This window comes from Phaseolus vulgaris, chromosome 8, assembly GCF_000499845.2.
Source record: "Phaseolus vulgaris cultivar G19833 chromosome 8, P. vulgaris v2.0, whole genome shotgun sequence".
NCBI lineage: Eukaryota > Viridiplantae > Streptophyta > Magnoliopsida > Fabales > Fabaceae > Phaseolus > Phaseolus vulgaris.
In genome coordinates this window covers 44,622,574-44,649,984 of record NC_023752.2, presented here as the reverse complement: position 1 = coordinate 44,649,984, position 27,411 = coordinate 44,622,574, and the positions used below count along the sequence as shown (strand labels likewise).

Genomic DNA, 27,411 nt, shown 5'->3' with positions numbered 1-27,411 from the left:
TTTATAATGTAATAATTTAATTAATTCTTATCATCAATCCTAATGTTCAGCGATTGGATATAGTTTATTCGAATATGAACGTTGAATACTATACAATTAATATTTATTTAAACAAAGGCAAATAATTGTGGTTCCACTGTCAACTCCATATTATCGACCAAGAGCTGTATGCTTCGTCATTTTTGTAGAAAAACGTCATTTTCAAATAACTTTTTCACAACAAGTCTTACAATTTTGAAATGAAAAAGAAGAAGAATAAGAAAAATGTAGAGTAACATGAATATATGACGATAAAATATAAATAAAAAAACTACAGAATATTTCGTCAAATTTTATTATGCTTTTAACATTCCTCTTTTTCTAAAATATTATAGTATCGGTGACGAAAAGGAACAATTAATTAATAGAGTAATATTAAAGAAAAACGCACACAAAATAACCAAAACCAGTGGAGGGGTGGAGAATCAAGTTATGCTTTGATTCTATTTAATTGGTACATATAATAATGTTTTCTTTAATTTGTAGGATGTTAGTTATCACTTCACTACACTCTTCTCTTTTTAATATTCTTTTAGACAATAATATGACTGAAGTTCTAGACATGAATACTATAAGAATATGAGAAAAAAAAATTATTTTCACTCTTGAGCTAGGTTTTGTAAAGCTAATATCTATATATTCCTTTCTAATATCCATTGTTGTGTATATACCCGTAGAAATGCTCTTTTTGTAAGAAAAGAAATACACAAATTGCTTTGAATGTAAAGTTCAATCGTTATTGAGAAGTTTGAATTATTAGAGGTGTATTTCCGCATTAGATTTACTTTGCTAGCTCAATTTGTTTAAAAGAACCTTACTTTTTAATGCAACTATTGTGGAAGATCGTGGAACTAAACTTAATTAATTTAATACCAAGTGTAAAAGACAACTTTGTATTATTTTCACTTTAGAGTTAATCCAAGGTTTTGGATAAGTCATGCTAATGAATTTGCGTTTACTTCTCAAGGTTGAGAAACTAATTATTACAATGGTTCATCTTTAATAACATTATTACAACGGTTCACATACTCTTATGTCTTGAGTCTTGAGTTATGTTGATGAGATCTAGATTTTTGAATATCAAATGTAAGTTTGTCTTTTATATATGTTTTTTTGTTTAACCTAACATTGTTGAGTGATATGATACTATTTTGGATAATCATTAGTACAAAAGTTTAAAACAATAATTCATTATTTAATGCGTTTTTACGATTAGACGCTGTATTTCAAAACACGGTGACATTTTTTAAATTAATTTGATTTACGAAGACGGCTATTTGTAATAGTCACATTCTTAAATCAAGCGTTTTGATTTAAGAAGGTGACTTGTAATAGTCGCATTATTCCAACTAATTAATATTTTTGAAATATCCGTAATAATAGATAATACTTTTTATATATTTTTTATTTCTAAACTTTACCTTTCATATAATAAGATTTAGTTTGTTTATGTAGTAAATTTCTATTTTTATAAATAAAAAGTATCAAAATCTTATATGTTTGCATTTGTGTTTGTGAGGGAAGAAAGAGAAAGCTCATTTCATATCTTCACATTCAAATACTGGAGTTTGAAACAAGGGAGATGTAAGTTCACTAGCACAAAATGTATAAACAACGACTATTTATTTAATGCGATTTTAGGGTTAGTCGCCGTCATTCAAAACGCGGTGACATTTTTTAAATTAATTTTATTTACGAATGCGGCTAATTGTAATAGCCGCATTCTTAAATCAAAACACATGATTTACGAATTCGGCTATTTAAATAGCCGCATTCGTAAATCAAAGCGCATGATTTAAGAATGCGGCTATTACTAATAGCCACATTCTTAAATCATTTTTTACGCTAATTTTGAAGCGCGTCACTTACGCTTTCATACTTTCATTCTTTTTGGCTCTTCGCGTTTTCTCTTTGTTTATGCTCTGGTGTTCCTCTTTTCTTCTACGAGTTTCATTGTGTTCTCGTACCATTGTAAGTTTGTTTCGATTTGCTCTCTTTCTTCTTCACCAATGGTTTATAATTTTTTTGTTGGTAATGAAAAAAGTTAATTGCCATGTGAAGAACAAGGTGATTTCAAATGTAATTTGGCAACCTACTTCGTTATAAGGTACTATTTACTTATCTAACTACCACACAAGTTGCTAAAAACACCCCATACAAAAAAAAAATGAAATTCTAAGAACCTTTAAGACACATTTTCATGCAGACTTTCTGCTTTAAATTTGCATATTTCTTTCAAAAGTTAATTTTGATATATATTTTGATTAGGGTTTTCCTACCCTTTACCATTGAGGCATTGGAATGTGAAGGAGTTCCCTTTCTTCTTCATTAATTTCCCAAATGATCATGGTGAAGCTGATATGTGGAGTATCTTCCGTAGATGGGGTAGGGTAAAAGAGGTGCTCATTGATAGGAAGACTGATCGAAGAAGGAGAAGATTCGGATTCGTGAGATTCTTTAATGTCAGGAATGCTAAAATCCTTGAGAAAGAACTTGATGCCATCTTTATTAGAAAACGAAAACTACATGTTAATAGGCAAGATTTATGAGACAAGAAGGCAACCATGGGTAACCTCTCAGAACAAGTTATCCACCCTAGAATGCTAAAAGGGAGACTAAGGTGCGGAGAAAAATAACCCCTATCCAAATTTATGCCCAAACTCTTTTGAATCAAAACGGCAAAATGCATTAGGTTTATCAATGAATGGGCATGGATATAAAATTGAAGGAATGCAACGAAGAATGACTCAAGAATTGTGTGGTGGGTAGATTTTATGATTACAATAGTGTTAACAAAATACAAGATTTATTGGTGATGGAAGGTCTGGTATGCTAAAAGCTAGGTACATGGGGGACAATATGGTGCTCAACTCTGGGCCAAAAAAAATTTATTTTGCAAAAATCATTGATGAAAATAGAGAGTGGCTTGAGTTAGTTTTTGATTCTAATGGTTACAATGAATCAAAGCATGCTTGGAGTCATCATTTATATCTGTCTTAGTCAATGGAAGCCCAACTAACGAATTCAAACCATCTAGAGGCCTCAGACAAGGGGATTTGATTGCTCCGTTCTTATTTTTAATCGTGGCTCAAGGCTTATTAGGTTTAGTAAATCAAGCTGTTAGAAAGGAAGTTTTTTTTCTAGACTGAAAGTTAGGGACAACAATGTGGAGGTGAGCTCATTCAGTTCACCGACAAAACCCTATTCTTATGTGATTCTAATATTCAAAATATCCACACTATCAAAGCTATGCTTAGATGTTTTAAAATTTGCTTTGGCCTTAGAGTTAATTTTTTAAGAGAAAAATTGGTGTTGTAGGTGTGAATAGGATTACGCTAGATTCATTTTCAGAGGTTCTACAATGTAGCATTATGAATATCCCTTTTATATTCGTTGTCTTCCCTATAGGAGGTAACTCGATTAAGGCAACTTTTTGGGACCCGGTGCTATCAAAGATTAAGAAGATATTATCAATGTGGAAAGGTAAAAATCTATCCTTTTTCTTCTACCATGTAACTTCTTGTGAGGTTGGGGTGCCGAGGAAATCTAAAATTGCTTGGAATCAAGCAGATAGACTTGTTCATTAAAGCTTTATTAGGAAAATGGAAATGGAGATTATGGTCCCCTAAGACATGATTGTGAAAAGATGTCATTGTTTCTAAATATGGCTCATGGAGGAAACTAGGTGAATGTAGGATTTCAAAGCACAACTCTAGATGGTGGTGTGATTTAACTAGAGTGTATGAGGATGAGCAGGGCAACAATCGGTTTGATTCCAATATGTAATGGTTAGTGGGGTATGGTGAAAGAATCAAGTTTTGAGAGGACGTTTGGGTTAAAAGAATGAAATTTTGGGAGGACGTTCGACAAGTGGAACAATGATAGTTGGGTTTGGGATTTAGGTGGAGAAGATGGTGGTTTGAATGGGAGAAGATTCAGGTTGAATAATTCATGTCTATTTTGGAAGGTCAAACCTTGAACTTAGTTAGGGAGGACATTTGAATTTGGAAAGACCCTCACAATAGCATGTATATTGTCAAATCAGCTTATGCAATCTTATCTAAATTGCACACAGGGTCAAGTAGTGCTATGTTGAAAGACTTGTGGGGTTTGTTGGTTCCACTCTCGGCTCAATGCTTTGCTTGGAAGGCACTGCAAAATAAGATAACTTGTCTAGAAGGGTCATCCAACTAGCGGATTCTCTGTGTGCTTTATGTGGGACTGAGGAAGAGATGACTTTTCACCTGCTCTTAACTTGTAGATTGCCAACTTTGTATGGAATTATTGTTATCAATGGATCGTGGTTAGGTTAGTTAATCATAATTCTCGGAAGGATTACTTTGGCCAATTCTAGTGTCCTTGGTTTAGCAAAGAAGGAAATAAGTTGTGAAAAGGAGTGTGGGTCTCCATTATTTGGTGCATTTGGAAGCATAGAAATGAGACAATTTTTAACCAAGCAAAGGTAGATGTGGTTGAAATATTTTCCCTGACTTAGATGTAGTTGTGGGCATGGTTAAAAAACAAGGTACCAAAGACATCATTTTTTGTTTTAAGATTAGGCCAAATGCTCAAGTACATGTATTAATATGGCAGCAAAATGATGGGTCCTTTGAACAAGGGGGTTGATGTTGGCACATGCTTGACACTTAAACTGCAGAAGAAAGTTGCAGAAGAATTTAAGTACAGGAAGCAAGAGTCACTCTTTGTAGCTATACATCTTTTGTTATTTGTTTGATGTGAGAGATTTCCATTTGCTCTGCTTTAGTGTGCCTTAGTGTGGTTGTTGTCCAACGCAATCTGCACCTAATTGTGAGCTATTTTTTCTCTGTTTTATTTGTATTTTAGCAACTGGTTGTGATTTATTTGAAGTAGTTTTGTGTGTTTTGGTTGCTCTTATCTTTGGTGAGGGAATTGTGCAAACTGATCTCATATTATAAAGACTTTATGCTTTTGTAGGGTGATAGGGAGTATAGCAAGCTACTTTATCTTGTATAAAGGTTGAAACATCCATTAAATGTTGCTCTTCAATTTATTTATTATTTGTTAAGTAAAAAAAATAAACTTATTAGAACACTGTCATCATAAAAAAAAAACACGTCATATTTTATATTTTTGCAACTAACATATTCACCTACCACACACCAGCTTCTAGTTTGGTTTAGATTACCCAAATCGTGAAAAACATGTTAAATTCTTCCTGAATTTCATATCAAAGCCTATTTATCATTTAATACATGTGGCAATAAATTTTAACATGAAATATGTAAATCAGATTTCTGCAATATCCCAAATCCATATCAGATATTGTAAATTGGGATTTTATTTTAACACTTCAAGATCTAAGTTGTAGGTTGTTTTGAAAGACCAACAGTTACACTTCCACTGACACAGGAAAATAATGAGTCCCACAAAAAGAATGTCGTTTTTTTATTCTTGTCACATTTTTTATTATGAAAATATCCACTTAGTATTTTTGGAATTCATCTCCAAGTATATTGTAATGTGTTTTACTTTGTGTTGTTTTTTTTTGAAATGTAACAACGAAATTATTTGGTTGAATTCATATGGTTCATTATGGTCCATTTGACTTTATTTTAAGATATGCAAACACCTTTTACATTCTCTTTTTCTTCATTATAGTTTTTTGTTGACTTTTTGCAAAAACCACAATCAGGTCAGACAAGTTATTCTAAGCATAAATATTTTCTTTTGAAAGCATTAATCATTTCTTAAATAATTTAATTTATTTTATTATTTTTTATAGATAAAAAAATCATAAAGAATATGATATTTTTCTAATAGTTCCAACTTCTAATGAAACCCTAGAATTCACATTTAACATGAAGATTCAATAAATATTGACTCAAAACAAATACCTTTTCACATATCACCATTTCTACTAACCTAACTAAAAGGAAAACGTTGCTATTTTTTTACAGGAACTAAATTAAACAATTTAATAATAACTAGATCTAATTTAATGAAATATATAATTTTGGGACAAAATAAGTTATATTTTATCATATCAGTATGATATGATGATGGGTAAAAAAATATTATTTAATACGGTTGTACATTATTGATTAAGTTAAGTTTCTACATTTTGTTATTAGACTCAATCAAACACAATTAATCACTAACAAGGTTGGATTGAGTTGTGTACATGGAGTACCAAGTTTTTTTTTTTTTTTTTTAATTTTACATTGTTTTAGATTATTTAAAATATTTTTTAAAATGAACTATATTACTTAGTATTTAAATAACTAAGTAATTTAATATTTCAAAAATAGAAATTTAATTCATAGAAGAATGAAGTAAATCAAATAATATTTATATTAATATTAATATTATGCGATAATTTTGGATTATTCGGTCTTGGATTTAAATACACACTCCATCATCCAATAAGTAGATGAGATGACACAGAAAACACTATAAAAGAAAATACCTTTAATGCTTTAGTAAAAAAATGTAAATACAATTAAATCTTGTTTTTATAGTATTTTATAATTATAAGAAAATAGAATTAAATCTGATAAAGAAGACAAAATTTAATATAACCATATTACCTTTCATCTTTAGCTTATATTTGCTTTAAGGTGTCTCCTATTCACAAATATATGCTCGAATACTATGTTTACTTCATGGGAGTTGCGAACATAATCAAGTGCTCAAACTTTTATAATTTTATTATTTTTAACTTACTTATGATTTTCTATTATTATGTTTGATTCATAGGTAGGTTTGATTAAGAATTATATATCATAACAAAGAACTAAAATCATTTAAAAAGAAATTTCAGAACATATTAATTATATTATAAAATAAAAATATTAAATATATTTTAATAAAAATAAAAATATTGTATACATTTATAATAACATAAAAAATTAAATATATTAATCAAATAATAATAATTATATTATAAAATTTATATACATATAATATAATTCGTATAATATATAATCATTATGTATAACTTATAAAATTTTACTTATATTATAGAATTATATACATAATTAATTATTATATATTCCATATAATTATTATTTATTTAAATTTATAATAAAATTAATTAGAATATAATAATAAAATAAATAATAATAATATAAATATATTTATATATCTATAATAATAAAAAGTATTATTAATATTAATAATATAAATATTCAAAATAATAATAATATTTAAAATTAATTTATAAAATAATAATCAAATTATAAATAATTTATTAAATAATAATATTATTTATAACAATAATTTTATTTTAATTATATTTGTGCAAATATTTAATAATATTATTAATAAAAATAAATAATAATAATTCATAATAATAAAAATGAATATATTTATTTATTAAAAAAATAAAAAATAAATGTTATTAATTAAAAATAATAATATAAAATTAATTAATTGATTTTTTGAATTATTTTTAAATATAAGGATAAATTTAATTTTAAAAATATATAAGAAACTCATATTTTTTTTAAAAAAAATAGTTATTCAATTGTATTATAAGTAATTTATAAAATTTTAAATATTATTTAAATATTTTTAAAGACAAGTAAATTTATAAACTTACCTTTAATATTTTTTAAAATTAAAAATTTTCTTACAATTGTAACATAACTCATCAATTTTAATAAATTTTTTTAATAAATGGATTCGAAGGCAATTCAAACAATTTTACTTTTTTTTTTTTTCGTATTTTTCTCTTAAATTATCATCCATCCCTTCTTATTTTAAATTCATATTTACCAATTCACCATGCACATAACCATATTACTAGTCTATGAAAATTATGACAGTAGAAAAAAAAAAAGATAAAACGGATATTTCACAGTTTATAGAAGAAAAATATAAACACAAAACATAAAAAAGTAATATAAAATTTCACTATCAGAAAGCAATTGAAAAGAAATTAAAATATAAAAAATACTGCCACTTCGCACCTTCGCTTTATAAAGGCAGTGGTAGTAGTTAGTTACTACCAAAACGGGTAGGCCTCATTAATATATATATATATATATATATATATATATATATATATATATATATATATATATATATATATATATATATATATATATAAAGCAATTGAACCATAATTTATAAAGAAAAAAGTGTTGCAAGTAATTTGTCTTTTCTAAAGCATCCAATATATAGTACGATGACCTGATTCAAATATCTTATTGAATTTTTCAATTATAAACTCAAACCTTATATTATTTAATTCAATATGATATTGATAAACTAAATCATATTTAATTAACTAAAAATTATATTAAAACCCATTTAATCTATCAATAATTACTTAGTATCTCACTATGTAAAAAAGTGTTGCAAATAATTTGTCTGTCTAAAGCATCCAATATATAGTACTATGACTTGATTCAAATATCTTATTGAATTTTTCAATTATAAATTTAATCGTTATATTATTTAATTCAATATAATATTGATAAACTAAATCATATTTAGTTAATTAGTTATAAATTATATTAAAACTCATTTAATCTATCAATATGTAAATTTGCATATTTATATTAGGTAATATCATCATAATTTATCAGCCTCTTTACTCTCAGTATTTATTTTAAAAACAAAAATTAAAATGCTTTGATTTAAAGATGGGATAGAAATACTAGCTTAAAAAAAGTGTTGAAATAAAGTAAATAAAAAGTTAGTGTGTTAACTTTTAAACAATCAAATCCTAGACTAGTTATTTCTGTTATTAGAATATTTTTCTATTCATTCTAGTTTAACAATTATAAATAATTGCATCACTATTGTATCATTACAGATTTATGAATAATACATTTATAATTTCAATTCTAAAAAAAAAAAAATCAATTCTCAACAAAAATAATTCATATTTTATCATATCAATAAAATTGGTTAAAAAATATTTAATACGGTGGTACAAGAATAAATTTTTAAAGTGAACTATATTATTTAATATTTAAATAACTAAATAATTTAATATTTCAAAAATATAAATTTAATTTCTAGAAGAATGAAATAAATTAAATTTGATAGTTATATTAATCTTATTTGATAATTTTGGATTAGTTGAGTCTTTGATTAAAATACACACTTCATCATCCAATATGTACACTATAGGACCCAGGAAACACTAACATAAAAGCAAATAGATCTAATGCTTTAGTAAAAAATATTTCAATACTCTAAAAGATTTCAATACAATTAAATCTTGTTTTATAGTATTTTATAATTATAAAAAGATAAACTAATTTAGATAAATAATAAATATTATAATTTTTATAACCATATTACCTCTCACTTTTAGTGTGTCACCCCACTTAACCAGAGTACCAATCTCTAAAGGTATAGCAGTAGCAAAAAAAACAAAAAACAAATAGATAAAACGGATATTTCACGGTTCAGATAAAAAAAAAACACAAACATAAAGAAATAATATAAAATTTCACTAAAGCAATTGAAAAGAAATTAAAATATAAAAAAGACCGCCACGCGTTTCATGTGAAAAAACGCCGCTGCACTCACTCCCACTTCGCTTTTTAAAGGCAGTGGTAGTAGTTAGTACCAAAACGGTAACGTAGGTCTCATTATATATAATTTAAACAATTGGAACCAAAACTTATAAAGAAAAAAATCCAACAATAGATAGATGAAGAGTTACTTCACTGAGTAAAAGTGTTGCCAATAATTTGTCTTTCTAAAGCATCCAATATATAATAGGTTTTTTATTTTTTTATATAATTAACTCTAAATAATCAACTCTCCCATTCTTAAAAACACTATTTTTCTTATGTTTCCAAATTTCACCTACAAGAGCAATCCACAGCTCCCCCTGCCCCCCAAACTTTGGACATTCGACCATTCACAAGGGCAAAACATCATAAAGTGTACCTTAGCATCGAAGTGATTCACCGACACACAACCCAACCAAGACAAGCACAATTCCCAGATTCTCCAAGCAACCTTACACTTAAAGAAGAGATGACTAACATTCTTCTCTTTCTCACCACACAGCCCACACAAACTGCTCACCAAAATAACACCTCGCATCAACAGATAATCCTTTGTTGCTATACTATTTTGCAACAACCTCCAAGCTATAACTTGTGCAGTTGGTAGAGACTTGACCTTCCAAAATCTCTAAAAAAGAGACCTATCCCCACCTCGTCCCTCTTTCATTTAAACATTATAGGCATATTTCACAGAGAAGCCCAACTTTTCATCATCCCTCCAAATCCAATTATCCATGACGCTCTCCCCCTTCGCGACTAACTTCTTATTATCCAAAAGACTCATTAGTTAAGCAACCTGATCCTCTTCCCATACAAACAAGTTTCTCCTCCACCCCAATACCCACTCCCACATACTATTAATCCACCTACCTGTGTGTGCCAAAATACAACCTCGATTTATCGCAACAGAATATAGTCTTGGATACTTATACATCAAAGAGACATTATCCGCCCACTTATCTTCCTAGAACCTTATATGCTTCCCGTCCCCTAACGCCCACCCAATTTTATCTTCAAAGTCACTTTCCCAATCTTCTAACGTCCAAACCCTTTTTAGATCTCTCCACCATAGGGATTCCTTATTACTTGTGACCGAACTCTTTAAACCTCTCTAACCTCCATACTAAGATTGCAAAATAACTTTTCACAGACCACTCTTATCTGACTTCAGACGCCAGATCCATTTATTTAATAGAGCGATATTGAAAGATCTTAAATCTCTTACCCATAAGTTGTCTTCCTCTCTGGACTCACAAATCCTATCCCAAGACACCCAAGCTAAAGTAACTGAAAGTGGTATGCAAAGAATACATGGTTGCAGGGAGTGACATAACTGGATAAAAAGATACATCTTTTGGGATCTTGCATACTGGAAAGCCAATATATTAAGACAAGATGTTATGCATATTGAAAAAAAAATCTTCGATAACATCTTTAAAACTATTATGAATGTCACTGGGAAGACAAATGATAATGAGAAAGTACGAATGGACTTAAGTTTGTATTGTAGGCGAAAAGACTTGGAACTGAAGTCACATCCTAATGGAAAGAAATTCAAAACAAATGCAAATTGCACACTTGCAGTTGAGCAAATAAAATGTGTGTGCCAATGGCTAGAAGATCTTAGGATGTCTAACAGGTATTCTTCCAACTTGGCTAGTTGTGTTGATGTCAACAAAGGAAGAGTGCTTGGAATGAAAAACCATGATTGTCATGTACTCATGAAATGCCTACTTCCTATGACATTTAGTTTGTTACCAACTCATGTTATAAATCCCATTATCGAGGTAAGTCATTTTTGCAAAGATTTGTGTTTTACAACACTAAAGGAGGATGCCCTTACTAGGATGGAACAAAAAATTTCAATAATTCTTTGTAAGTTGGAAAAAATATTTCCCCTGAATTTGTTTGATTCTATGGAACATCTCCCTATCCATTTAGCATATGAAGTGAGACTTGGTGGACCTATCCATTATAGGTGGATGTACCCATTTGAAAGGTAATAATAAGAGTTATTAGTCTTTATAAAATGTGAAGTATAATTATCAATCATAACATATTTCTTTGATTATAGATTCATGGGATATGCTAAACGATCAGTGAAGAGTAAGGCTAGGGTAGAAGGATTTATTTTTGCATCTTATTTGCATCATGAAACAACTCATTTTTGTTCACACTATTTCAAAAACTTTATGTTAAGACCACAAAATTGTAGAAATGAAGTCAAGATTGAAAGTGAAAGGCTTTCATATGTTATCAGTCTTTGACTCCTGGACGTCATTCTAGGAGGGAGTTCACTCGTTGGTTAAGTGATGAAGAATTGAACTCATCTCATGTTCATGTTTTGATCAACTGTAATGAAGTTAAACCATACCTTGAGTAAGCCTCGTGCAAGATATTCTTTTAAAACATTGTTATTCATTCATTAAATTATCGCTAACCTAATGCATTGACACCTATTGATAGCTCATTCTTACATTCTAATGAAATTACTGAAGCACATGCTTCAGCTCGTATACATGCAAATTTTCCTTTGTGGTTTAGGGGACAAGTATGTATCTTCAAATTCTATAATTTACTTTTTGTTGACTTCCTTAACCATTTCATCAAAATTTAATGACATTGATGTATTTATAGGTTCATAAATACCCTTTAAGTGTGAGGAACCAACACCTAAGAAATTTATCACTTGCTCCTTTAAGGTGTGTAAAAGAATGGCACACATTCTTTGTGAATGGGTACAAATTCCACACTCATTCACGGAGTGAGATAAAGAAAATAATAAATAGTGGGGTCCATGTAAAAGGCCTTATAGAAGGAGGTGGGGATGATTTCTACAGTGTGATTCAACACATGTATGAGGTGGAGTACAATTCTTTGACCTAGATAAGAAAGTTGTATTATTTTACTGTGATTGGTTTTATCCATCAACAAGAGGTACACGAGTGGATTCCAAATATGGTATTGTTAATATTTGAATGGATAGAAGATATGTGCAATTTGATCCTTTTATCATTGCACATAATGTTCGACAAGTATATTATGTACCATATCCAACAACACACAGAGACAAACGTGGTTGGTGTGTTGCAATCAAAACGAAGCCCAGAGGTCGTATAGATTTTAATGGTGTAGAAGTTGAAGTGTCATACCAAGTTGATGAAATGTCACATGTTAATGAAGTGATTGAAGTTGAACAAGTTTCAGGATTACAAGATTTAGAGGTTGAGCTTGAAGAAGTGGACATAAAGAATGTATCATCGTTTGAAGATCAAATAGATGAAGAAACAAATGAATGGGAAGAAGACAATGAAAAGGGGGAAAGTGAAGATGAATATGGATATGACTTTGACATCTTTAGCTCTGAATAGACTTAGGTAGCTAGTGTCTTAAAATCGTGTCTTAAATGAGACAAAGGCGACAAGTGTTAACAAATAATATCTATTGTAGGAACTAGTGTTGTACTGTTGTTGTTAACATATTCTTTATTACATTAGTTAATCTAATGTCATATTCTTGGTTTATTTTTGGTGTTGAAATTTCCTATAAACTATATTATGCATATTTTTCTCCCCTAATAAACTTATATTACCATCATTATCATTTCATGCCATGTATAAAAATGTCATCAGGAGGTTGTGATCAACCATCACCGAGTGCCAATTAAAAAAAGGGAAAGAAACATTATGTAATAAAATTGTTATCACGAATAAACAACCTAAATCCATCACCCACTCAACCCACTACACCTATTCCATATTCAACTCCATCAGTACAAAATGCTATTGCATCCACACCATCTCCACGTCTTGTTGTTGGATCCACCCCATTAGTAGCAGATGCTACTGCATCCACCCCACCTATAGCAAATGCTACTGCATCGACACCATTTCCACGTATTGTTGTTGGATCCATCCCATCAGTAGCAAATGTTATTGCATCCGCACCATCTCCATTCGTCATGCCATATCGATCCACCTCGTCCCTTTCTCCACATGTTGGTTTTAATGCATCAACCCCAAACCTTGATATTGCACCATCCCCATATACAAATGTAATAGGGACGCGTTCAGCTTCTGCAGTCAATAACTTAGAGGAGGAGGTTCTCTTAGTTAGTGATTGCCTTCTAATTCAGCCTATTGGAGGAGGGTAAGAATATAATAAATTTCAATTTATATAATTTACTATTATTGTCTTATAATTTTGACTAACTTTGTTTTGGTATTTAGGTTTTATCCATAAAATACTGCATCAAAGGCCATCACTGCCACCATTAAGCAACATTTTGGTGAACCATGGCTAACATGGGGGGCAATCCTAAAGGCTGATCTGATATATTTTTTCAACATTTTAAGGCACTTGGTTTTTATTTCCTTTAAAAATGCTTATATTTTATAATTTGGATTGATGATTCTTGTTGTTTTGCAGAGGAAGGTCACATGGAGGGTTAAGGATGAGGAAAAAGTTAAGAAAAATTTCCATTCGAAGGTTTCTCAAACTGTTTCACAAATCTTTAAAATGGTCCGCGAAGAAGGTAAACAACCAGAATGGATTAGAAATAGTGTTTGGAACAGCCTCCTGGAAAAGTGGAACATGCATGTGTATCTATCAAAATGTGATACAGCTACAAAGAATCGTTTATCCGAAAAAGGTGGATGTTTGCACACCAGAGGATCCATTAGCGTGCATGAACACATGATTCATTTGGTATGACTCCCCAATAAAATTTTGTATTAATCTATGATTAATTATTACCTCCTTAATTTATAAAATTGTTTATAGATAAAGAAGCTTGTTCGCTTGGTCCATATTGATGAAGTGTTTCAACAAACACATTTACGTAAGAGCATTGGGAATTTTGTTGATGATAGATCGAGGCAGACACATGTTAGTTGTTTTCAACTTTTCTGTATATGTACATTAATTACTATTTCATAAAAAATATTTATCATTTTAATAGGATGATTTTGAAAGTAGATTCTGTTGAGCATTATCTAAGTCACCATCTGTGTGTACCTCAATATCTACTCCATTAGATCCTGCGGAGTAGGAAAGATTAAGAAACAGTTGTTGGTTAGAAGATGTAGGTGGAAGGTACAAGGAACGAGTGTACGGGGTTGGACATGTCGATTGTGAGGACAACTGTGTTGATCATTACCTACAACAAACACAAGCATCTTCTAGTAAGAAAGTTGATCCAGAAGAAATTGTTAAACTTAGATAACGACTATCAACAAGTGAGGAGCAGATTCGACACATGAATTTTCGGTTTTAATCCTTTCTGGATCTTATGATTCAATATCTACTGCCTAAAGCCGTAGCGGCCGCAAAACATATTTTTCAGCAGCCAAATACTCAACAAGCAAATATTCAACAAAATCAGATGCAAGATAATGATGAAGTGCAACATGACAATAATCATGATGAGCAACACAATTCACCTACTCAAGCTTATAATGATTATTAGTTTCTTAAAAACTTTGTAATGACTTGAAATTCTTTTTATTAGATGATTTTTTTTGGTTTGAATGAAATACATTTGGATATTTTGAACATTTGGAAATAGTATTCTATCATGCTTTTCAATTTATGGGCAGGTCTGAATGTTGATGAATATATGTTTCTAAATGCTTTCAGTATATCCAGGTCTGGAAAACTGGTTTTCAATACTTTCATATATACAAAAAAAAAAAACAAAATTATAGTTACATACAAATATATCCATATGTAATACATTAGTAATTACATACGAATATTTCCATATGTAACTTTCTGGTGTAATTACATATGGAAATATTCGTATGTAAATCTAAAAGATAATTTTATACGGATATATCCGTCTTTAGTTACATATGAATTATGAATCTGTATGTAACAGTTACCTATGACAGTCTTACATACAATTTTTTTTTCGTATGTAATCTGTATGAAACTATGTTTTACATACGAATTTAGTGTCTTACATACGAATTGGTGTTGTATGTAACACCAAATTTTCTTGTAGTGGAATCTCCAAAGCCACTTTCCTAATAAAGCAACATTGAAGGACCTTAAATCCCTAACTCCTAAACCATCGTTTTCCTTTGCCTTACATATCTTGTCCCATGAAATCCAACTAATTTTCTTTGTATTTTCACAATGCAGTGCCTCACAATTGTGGGTATTTTAAACATAGTCATATAAAACAAAGGAATAGAAGTAATAACAAATTTAAGCAAGCAAATCCGACCATCAAATGAGAAATGTTTCTCATTGCACCTAGATAGTCTATTTTTTATTTTATCAACAACCTCATTCCAAAATTCTATTTTCCTATGATTCCCCCCACTAGCATATCCAAATAAGTAAATGGTGTAGTCATGGTATCACAATTCATTATCGTTGCATATCTTCTTATCGTGGTCGTGTCAACACTTTTGCCACCTAATCTTCTTTTAGAATAATTTACTTTTAAACCCGATGCAAGTTCAAAACATCGAATAATAGATTTAAGCACAAATATATTTTCTTTTGTTACCTCACAAAAGAATAATGTATCATTTGCATATTGTAACATATTAACCCCTACCTCTCATTTTTCCACTATTACACTTTTAAGAAGATTATATTTTAATTGTCCATCTAACCGTCTTTGTAGGTCTTTTGCAATTATAAAATATAGGAAAGACTCGGTCGTCTTGTCTTTAAGACCACCTTAGGAAGAAATATGTAATTGGAGTATAAAAACATAGTTATCTTTAAGGTTCATCTTAGAATGTTTTGGGTTTCCTCGCAGTTCAAATTTAAATTTTACTTTTGTGTGCAGCTCAAATTTTGTTTTTGTTGTGTGTTGAACTGTATAACATTATTTTTTATATGGATATTTAGTGTTTCATTTTATTTATTATTTTTTTATTATTGATAAAAAAAATGTCCCAAGTTAAATCTTAACCTTCCCAGCATCTAAGTGCACTACCATTGCCCTACACATTCTCCAGGATAGATTTCAGTCCTATATCCATCCTCGTAAAGTTGACATAGAAGAAGAATAGTTTATGGAGAAAGATAAAAGATATTTTTATATCTTCATTTCTTATGCTTTATATTTTATATGATTTAGATTTATTCCACCCACTTTTTGTAACAAATTGTTGTTCCTGATACTGAATATGCTTCTTACGTAGGACAACTCAAAATGTATACTTAATGCATACCCCCAAGACAAACTACTGTCTTACCCAGATGTGGAGTTACAGGAGGGGTATATAGTAGTTTTTTTATAAGAACCCTAATGTTCCATTATATTATATATTTTTTCTTGTTGACAAAAAAAACTCAAGACAAACAACTAAAGCGAACAAGATATGTTGGAAACATTTAAGCATTATAATATGTCTCTTTAGGAGTATCTTTGTATGTGGCATAAGCATATAAAGCAAGAGAGAAAATAGACGTATACGTTCTGCTGAGCAAAAAATAAAAAAGACGTATACGTGGAGTCTTTGTTTTCCTTTAAAATATACAAGAAAATAATTGAAAGAACATTAGGGTTAGGGACGTGTGGCCATAATTTTTAGACAAAAATATGAGGTCGTATACTTATTATATAAACAGCAAAATCAATTATTATATCATCCGTCAGAGTACATATGCTTTAGTTCATATGTTTTAAAATTCTTTCCGTACTTCATCTCTATCTGGAATTCAATTACCCAAAATCTATTACTTTAGAGTAAGAACTTTATGTATTTGGTAAGTTTATTCAAGTTACTAACTTAGTCATTAGATACTATGGTAGGTAGTTTTGTAAAAAAAAAAATAAACAAAAGAGTTTACATCATATAATTTCTTGTTTCTGTTATTCTTACCACCTTCGTGATGCTTTTCTTTTTCTTTTTCATTTTCTTCTTTGGTTAATTATTTAAACAAGTGTCCAAACTTGGATATATAACCATTTGATTTTGATTCATGATTTTACTTTTATACACAAATTCTATATTTAGTTACGCGTAACTTAACCTAAAATTTCAAACAAAGAAGAAAACCATGCATGTCACAAAAAATATGCATATTGTATATTAGGTAAACAGTATTGTAGTTAAAATGTACAAAACACAGACACATATTCTTATATATATATATATATATAAATCTGAAGGAATATAAGAATGATGCCAATCCAATTTCTCTGGTTCCTTGGTATTGCACACATACAATTCATATCTTCTAATCTCTCTAACGATTTGATCTGAGGTAGATTGAAACATGCCAGCATTCTATTCTTTTTGGTGGGTGGAAGAATATGAATAAATCCCAGGGAATATGATATGCAAAAAAGAGTGTGACGCACATCATTAGTTTAGCTAATTATAATATACGAGAAGATGTGTATTGGATTGAATTTAAAGTTGATGTCACAAAAATATTTTACTTTTAAGTTTTACATAATCTTACAGAAACTGGTTTCTATAATTATATCTAGTAGATTAAATTTTAATATATTTTATAACGTCCATAATTGATATGAAGTATATTTGGGTAGTTAATATAGATCAACAAACAACAGCTATTATTCGAATTCTAGATTCTTTAATTGTATTTTGCATATATATGATTTTGATACATATTTTTTTTCAGAATCCCTCTCTTTATGTTTGAAACTTTCAAGTTCAGGAGGATAATAGTATTTTTCTGGATGGTTTTGGTTTTGTGAGTCTATTTTTGTATATATGTAATTGTGTTTAGTATCTCTCAAATATTTTCATTTATTATATTTGTTATTATTAATAAAAAAATATAATTTCATATTTTTTTATTAACAAAAGAATGAATAAAATTAAATGAAGTATTTAAGATTAAGTATATCATGTACCTCATAAGTCAAATAATAATTGTTAGAGTATATCACATTTATTTTAGGTTGTAAATCTAATCTAATCCTACAAGTAAAATAAAAGTTATTCTCACTTATATATAAATAAATTTTCTATGCTACTTTTATGCGTTAGATTAATTATATCTCTAAAAAATTTATAATTCCAATAATCTCTTATTAAGTAGCTTGAAAAGAAAAGTAAGGTTTGTCCACCGTGAATCCAAACGAAGAATAGGTTGAAATATATTTGTGTTGGAAGAAGATAATGGCATATACATATATAATGAAATGTGAGTCACATATATGTATTTGGATCTCTTAGGATAACATATATACATGTATAGTAATGTTACTATTTACCAATAGAGAATGTGGTTTAGTTTGCTTTATGCCTACCCCCACCTAGTAGTATTTGTTTCACACATGCTCATAGTGCTGCCCAATATTATATATGGTGGATTCCACCAACCACAACCTAATTGCTTGTTGGAATCCAAACACGAAACCACCAACTTTAATTCCTTGGTTCGCCTCTACGCATTTTTATGCTCCTTCCATAATTATTACTTAATAACTATACTTATCACTACTATATAACCATTTAATTATCCACCTAAAATCAAAATGCTCCCCTTTGATAATCAACAAACAGTTTGCACAATATACTATTTAATTTTACATTTTTTTTTTGCGTTTCACTATTTCCAATGCAAGAATATGTTTTTTATCGAAAAAAAATGAATTTAATTAATAAGGGATACTTGAGAAATGTTCTAACCTTTATAAAAAAAATATATATAACCCCAAAGAAAGATAACCGTACCTCAGAGAGTATCTTAACACGTTAAAACTTTCTACAAAAATATTGTTGTTTCTACTATTATTAAACTAAACAACAAATATCCTCGTCCACAAAAACCATGTTATATACTCACAATTTGTAACAATTAAAAAACAAACTTAACCCATGAAAATATTAAGGTATTGAAGTACATCCCGGGTAGTAATTAGTTAGCTTCAAAATCTTGGACGAGCAAAATGTTTCAATTCTGCATCTAGTTGGACATATGAGTTCCCTTGTAAACTCCCATAAAAATTGGAACAAAAATTGGAATTGAGTATTTTATAAGTATGTTATTTACATTTAATTTATCAAATATACAACAACTTTATTAGATTCAATGCAAAGTATATGGCATCCTCAAAGTTAAGTTATTTTATTTGTAATTTGTAGTTAGTTAAAAATATTATCTTTTGTAACGTAAAAATAAAATGAAGTTCACTATTACAATTGAAAAAATAAACAGACTATCAACTAGTTTATATGGTATTTTTTATTAGTTTGTGTAACTCTATTTAGTTGTGTTTAAATAAAGGATTATTTTTTGAAACACTACTATAAGTGGTGTTTTGAAATGCGTCCGGAAGTTGCATTTTTTAGAATGTTAGATTTTTGCTTTCACCTTTTTATATTTATTTATATTTATTCTTAAAATAAGTTTTTTTTCTTTACTATATGACATTATTTTATTGTTTAAAAAATTTATTACTTTTAAATATTTTAATAAATAAGATATTCATCTGGATAGAAAATAAGTTTATTATTGTTATATCATATTATTATTTAGCATAGTTGCTGAAATTAGGTCACAAGAGAGAGATTCTATATACTGCACTTAATTTCGTTGGTTTCACTAGATTTTTAAAGAGAGAGAGAAAAAGAGAGACATCTTTAACTTCGGGTAACATTTTTTTTCCAATGATATGGTTTGTTGCCTAGGTTGATAAATACGTATGTACCTAAGATATTAAAAATCTGGTAGAGTTAAGGTAATTTTTTTAATTAATCTAATGTATTCGCTGTGTGAGAAAGACAACGTAACAACACAAGATAAGAATGTTAAATGTATTTAGAAACTTATTATCCATTTTCTGAAACTAAACAAATCAGATTTCCAAATATTGATGTCCATTAATGGCAACATGATGCACGCGTTTGGATTTTCACAGGTTACTCATTATTAAAGGAAAAATGAAATGACGAAGATAGCTAGGGAAAAGCTGTAACTATATAAATTTTAAAAAAAAATTAGAGTTCCTCCTGGTAATATAAAAAGAAAAACATTTTTAATATGTTTTAGTCACTTTTGTATGTAATTTTTGGTCCTCTTATTTGATTTGATTTTGTCTTTGAGCTATTTTTGTTTTATTTCAGCCTCTCGGTGTCCTTACAAAATTGTAAGAAATATTTTGATTTTAGTCCATGTTTTTGAGAAATATTAGGCTTATGTGTTACTCTTGATTAGTATAATAATGTTATGGATTAATAAGACTAACATTGAATAAAAAGTTATAGGAACTAAAATAGAAAAAAAAAACTCAAAAGATCTAAACTGAAAATAACTTTATATTATTCAAAGTGAAATATTATTTAAAGCGAACAAACAAAAAGAAGAAAATTTGTTCCAAAAGTAATTCTGTATAAAAAAAATGAAAAAGAAACTTCATGTCAATAATAACAGTTAAAATGGGAAATATTTGCATACGAACATTTTATTTTCTTATAAATTAATTGTCAATTATGCTTAACATTTAAGGCATTATTTATAATAATGGACATTTAGAATGTTAACATTACTTAAATTATACGTAGATTTCTCTAGATACATATTTTGGTCTTGTAGAAGTAGTTTTCTATAAAACAAGAATACAAAAAATACTTAAAAATTATATATATTTTTGTGATGAGAAAAGATTGATGATATGAAGACATAAATGAAAAAGAATTGGTCGAGAAGTTTTGTTATTGTCTTTCCTAATATGAAACATATTTGGGTTTGAGATAATCCAAGAAATGAGAATTGAGAAGACAAGTTGAGGTGAAGAGGTATTCCATACGCAAATGGCATGAGTGGATAATCAAGTGTAATTTGTTGTAATTGAAATCCAAGGAGGCCACCAATTTGTTAATCACTCTCATTATCCTTTTCTTTCATTGTTTAAAATAATTGAGCATGACCCCTCTGACGTTGAAACATGTATCAGATCCATCCACTATCATTCTACGGTATCTGTGAATGACTACTCCCCACGTCACTCGCACTAACTTCTCAACCATACATAACAAAAATGGAATTTTCCTATTAGCTACCTTCATACTTCATCATCACTTCTTATTTCAACCTTCACAATAATTGTCAAATAATGTCTAAACCATAGCATAGCCGTGTTAAATTAGATGTTCAAATCTCCAACCCCAGGTAGAGATATATGTCTTCAACTCAAATAAGATATCACACATCAATCATTAAGGATTATGACATCTACATATATATCAGTATGCATCCACACCAGTAACTCATTTTATATATATATTTATTTGTTTCTTCTTCTTCTATTTTACTTTGGGATAAGCTACTTATAATATTATATATGCACATTGTAACCATAGGTTAAAACCCTACTTGGTGATTTTTTTCAATCTTTCCATGGTTCTCAATGTTGTACAAACTATAGCATCCATTCTTACGTAATACCCCTTAAGAAAATATATCATTGATTTGCATGCGTCATGTCTAAGCACTATTTTTCCACTTGGTTACCATTGAAATCAAATGTCCCCACTCATAAACAAACACAAAGGGGCCATGATGAGAGAGAGAGAGAGAGAGAGAGCAACATGAACTATTTTCCACAGATATACAAAAGACATTTTTCTTACATTTTTTTTATTCTATTAAACATATATATAACATTATTCTATAAGAAAAATATAACATTATTCTAGAAATTGTACTCGGAATATGTTTCTTTTTTTCCCTAATGGATAAGGGAATCTGTGGGAATGAAAATTGAGGTGAGAGAGTTAGTGCCATGCACTACTGCAAAAACCGGTGCGTCTTGAAATTTTGCTTTTGTGGCCTATAAAAAGGCTGTTCATCATTCTAAGTATGTCATCCACAAACTCACAAGTGAACCAAATAGCTCGTTAGTGAGTCTGTGAGGGAGTGGTGTGTGTGCTTTGTGTTAGCTACAAAATGGAAAATGAAAATGCTTCTAGTGGATTTGGTAAAGGGTTCAACAAGGCTAAGCCTTACCTGGCTATGGTGTCCCTTCAGTTTGGTTACTCAGGAATGTACATCATCACCATGGTTTCTTTCAAGCATGGCATGAGCCATTGGGTACTCTCAGTGTACCGTCATATAGTTGCCACTCTCATCATGGCCCCTTTTGCATTTTTTCTTGAAAGGTCTTTTCTCTCCTCCTCAAATCTTTCTTCTCAACCTTTTTCATCAGTTTTTAACTCTTTTTCTATTCACCTTATAGCATCTTCAACCTGTTCCTTTCAACGTGTTTTTTCTAGACTAAGATTGTTAAAAAACAAACACACATTCTATGTTGTCTGTTTCCTTATTTCATTAATATTAATAAGCACAAACATACCAAAATTTTATGAGAGGAAAAATAAATCCATGCAAAAAGTTTTCACGTTTATCATCCCTCTACCGCACAACTATCACGTACAAAAAGTAATGTTTCTTCCGTTTTATGCCTTTTGTAGCTATTTTAACTTTTTTCTTTAATTAACTTGCGACGATTTATAAGTGTTTGTGTTTTGATGTTTCCTTTTTACAGAAAAATACGACCAAAGATGACTCTCCCTGTGTTCCTGAGGCTAGCAGCACTTGGTTTCCTTGAGTAAGGCTCTTCAACCCTCTCAACACGTATCACTATATATATATATATATATATATTTGAAAAACTAAATATAGTATCTTTTTGTTTGTTTCTTCTAAGTCCCTTCATAGACCCAACTGAAAAATATTTGAAGTAGTACACATGCATGCATGCTTTTCTAGCTATGTCTATGACACCTACACCCTTATCCTTAATATTAATTATTACTAAATACTACCTTTGAAAGACAAAGTCTATATTCTTCCCTGTTGAATAAAGCCTACCTTTGATAGAAGAAATTATTCAACCCATTTTCATAAAACATGGATTTAAATTTTTCAATTAAGAAAATGTACAGATTAATAAAAGTCTTCTAAACCAACAAATAATTTCATTAAACACCGGCTACTTATTTTTTTTATGGCGTCTAGCTTGCTAATCGGTTCTGTTGTGTGCCTCGTTGAAAACCAAAAATGGTAAAAAAATTAACAATTTTTTTTATCAACAATAAATTAATAGAAATACTGTGTTTCAACTCTTATATATAAATCAGTCATATTTTAAACAGAGCATTAAGGAAAATTAATTTCGATTTCCAAAATATCACACATTAGATATGCGACAACTCGACAATGGGGCTTCATCGTATGGACCCACCATTTCTAGTGGACACATCATACCGAAGGAAGCAATCCACCAAAAAATAGTAAATATAATATAACACATTTGGTTCATGAATAATAATAAAAACTCATTATAGCTTTCCATGATCAAATGGTTTCTGATGATAAAAAAAATATGATCATATGGTTTCTACAAAAGTTTGATTGTTTTTTTTTCTAATAAGACTTCAATTTCAACTAGATGTCTGTCTCTAAAGTTTAAGCAACTAAATTAGTTTAATCATGATTATGATTTTCCTTTCCTTATTTTAATCATTATGCAATGGAAAAGGATACTAATGCCTCTAGTGTTACTCTTTGAAGAAAATCATTAGCCTGTTCATGTTCAACCACAGATATAACCTATAGATTGAACTATTTTTTCATCTCACCAATATAACCTCAGGCAGGTATAAACTATGTCAACAAAATTCGGCTTATAAAAAAAGCAGAAAATGAAAAAACTGAGACAGAATATGACAAATAGAGACATCCCTTTTTGTACAGAGAATCTACCATCTAGTCTAAGTACGAAATAGGCGCATCTTTCTGTACTTTGAGATGTGACTTTTTTCATAGATTTGAATTAAATTTTAATGCTACAACATTGTAATTAAGAAGTTATGAATTACATATTACATGGTACTTTTTATTTATTATAAAAAAAATAGTGTTTATTTCCTTACAGAATTTGTGATCTGATAACTGTGATGAAAACAGGCCAGTGCTTGACCAAAACTTGTACAACATGGGGATGAAGAACACCTCAACAACGTTTGCATCGGCCACAGTTAATGTTCTCCCAGCCATTACTTTTATAATGGCACTTATATTCAGGTAACTAGATGCTTCAATCCTTTCACCATAATACTAATGACAGCTAGTTCTCTTACGCAAAAGTAAAGGCACACTCACACGAGGAGGAACTGAGTACTGTACAGCGCACACACACACACATATATATATATATATATATATATATATATATATTCTTGACAGTTATATTATCACCCTTGATTTAATAATTTCTGTTCGAACATTTCAAAAGAAAAGATGCCACTTTTGTGATTATTTTCTACTAAGAATATTTTGTTATCCATTTAACAAAAATACAAGTTTTTAAAGTAAGAAACTGAAATAAATTATAATAAATATAAATACTAAAAGTAAATATTAGGAGAGACAAAATTTGATTCATTATTAGTGGGTGAAATTTAATTAGTGGAACAGCAGAGACAACAGACACGATCAATTAGAGGAGATTTTCATTATAGTGATGGACAAGACCATGCATGGTATGGGACCACCCGTTGACATGTGGCAGCACAAATGGGTCATTCTCACACACTTTTAAGAATATTCATAATATATATCAATCAAGACTTAGATGTAATGCAATCCAACGCAATGTGTGTTTGGAAGTTGCGTTAAGCAACAAAACAAGAATTTCAAGGGATGCATCATGCCTGATCATATTATATTCCTGCAATGTGGTAACCAGGTTAGAGACAGTGAATTTGAGAAAAATACACAGCGTGGCCAAGGTAATTGGAACCGCAGTAACAGTCACAGGAGCCATGGTTATGACCTTGTACAAAGGCTCTGCCCTTCAGTTCGTCAAGGGTCAAGCAAACCACCAGGAAAGTGGCAGCACCACACAACCATCTGAACAAAACTGGGTGCTTGGCACAGTAATGCTCCTAGCAAGTTGTGGTGGTTGGGCCAGTTTCTTTATCTTGCAGGTATAACACACTATCCTTGCACTTTCTTTTACTTTCATTTATTAATTATGCTATGACCAAGTAGTATACATACTTTTACATAACAAGGCAACCTTAAATTATTACAAGTTAAACATGTTGACGGCCTTAAAATTCATATCAGCTATGGTTAGAAAAAAATTATATTGATTCTCATTTTATCTAAGCAAAAGTTTAAAATAAAAATGTTCTTGTACTGATGAGTGTCATCTTGTACTGTGCTTTGTGGATTATAGTCCTTCACATTGAAGATGTACCCGGCAGAGCTCTCAGTCACAGCTTGGATTTGCTTTTTGGGCATTTTTGAGGGTTCAATTGCAAGCTTTATATTTGAACGTGACATGAGTGTGTGGTCCATAGGCATCGACTCAAGGCTCCTTGCTTGTGTTTATTCTGTGAGCACCTTTTCATACTATTCTACCTACCCATTTGTTGCTCATATACCTTATACACTTTTCAATTCATTAACAATTAATAACCATGCTTTCAACCCTATAGACTAATTATTTAGTCTAATGGTTAATGGTTCAACTAATTAACAACATGTTTTGATAACTTACTAGGGTGTGGTGTGTTCTGGAATGGCATACTATGTACAAGGAGTTGTGACCAGGGAACGTGGACCTGTGTTTGTGACTTCTTTCAGTCCACTATGTATGATTATCACTGCTGCATTGGGATCCATTGTCTTGGCTGAGCAAGTTTACATGGGAAGGTAAGAAGCATGCAATGTTCTATTAACATATATAGTTTCTCTCTTCATTATCAATGCCAAAATTAAAGTGTGGTTTATTTGCAGTGTAATTGGAGCAATTATCATTGTGAGTGGACTTTACACAGTGGTATGGGGAAAAAGCAAAGACAATGTGAACAAAACCGAGGCAGAGAAAAGTGAAGGCCAAGAATTGCCAATTAAGGACAGTGCAGCATCAGGATCAGGCATTTTTGACAGCATTGAGATCAATGTTCCTTCTGGAGCAGGAAAGAATGTTCTTGCATCACCAAGAACATAATAGGTCCCTTAGGACTATTACCATAAAGATTTTCCTACTAATTATTAAAATGATATCTAGAGGGATTTTTTGCTATGTTCAAATCCTTCCCTCAGTGCCCGCTATAGAGGCTGCGTTTTGCTATCTACCTTTTTTCTTGTTTTGCTTTGACCCTTTGTATGTTCCTGGAGCTTAAGTAAGAGAAAAATAACTCATTCATGCTTGTCTCTGTTTTTGTCCTTGAGATATTCTCTTTCTCTCGGTTTACTCTTTTGTGCATTTTATTTTTCTTTAGGATTTTCTCTACTGTGTTATATTTTATTCATTTTTTATTATTTCTTTAATTTATTAAAGGTAATATACACTAAGTTAAGGGAGGAAAAAAATAAAAGGGAAAGAAAGAATTTGAAAATAAAGAAAAAAAAGTGAAATAATTAAGTTATTTGATTGTATATTAGAAGTGAAAAACAAGAAAAATATACATATAAAATGACAACTATTTAAATACAATAAATTTAGATGATGAGGACAAATAAAGATATTTTTATTTATTTTTCCTAAAAAAATTCTTATTATTTTTAAATGGAAGGAAACAATTACTAATAGAAAAGCACACAAAAGAGATAAATGATATGTGGAAGAAATGTTTCTTAATTTGTTGTCTTTAAAAGTAGAGCTACAGGTCAGCATATACACACAACACACACCAAATGTACTAATTAAATAAACAAACAAAAGAAAAGGGACTAGAGTTTGTGAGTCCAATTACACCACTACCATTACGCCGCTGCACTTACTCGCCACTTCGCACATTCGCTTTTTAAAGGCACTGGTAGTAGTTACTACCAAAACGGTAAGGTAGGCCTCATTCAAATATATATATGCCATTTCAAAATTCAAGTGTTTCTCTTC

General features: G+C 29.9%; 1 protein-coding gene across 1 annotated transcript; it reads left to right on the top strand.

Annotated features, from left to right (window-relative positions):
- The first annotated feature begins 21,779 nt into the window (after positions 1-21,779).
- On the top strand, positions 21,780-26,726 carry LOC137823758 (WAT1-related protein At1g44800-like). The gene is made up of 7 exons (XM_068629017.1): positions 21,780-22,657; positions 23,044-23,106; positions 24,468-24,584; positions 25,249-25,489; positions 25,744-25,902; positions 26,071-26,222; positions 26,307-26,726. The coding sequence occupies exons 1-7, from the start codon at positions 22,446-22,448 to the stop codon at positions 26,518-26,520; spliced, it is 1,158 nt and encodes a 385-aa protein (XP_068485118.1). The 5' UTR covers positions 21,780-22,445; the 3' UTR covers positions 26,521-26,726.
- Positions 26,727-27,411: the final 685 nt, after the last annotated feature.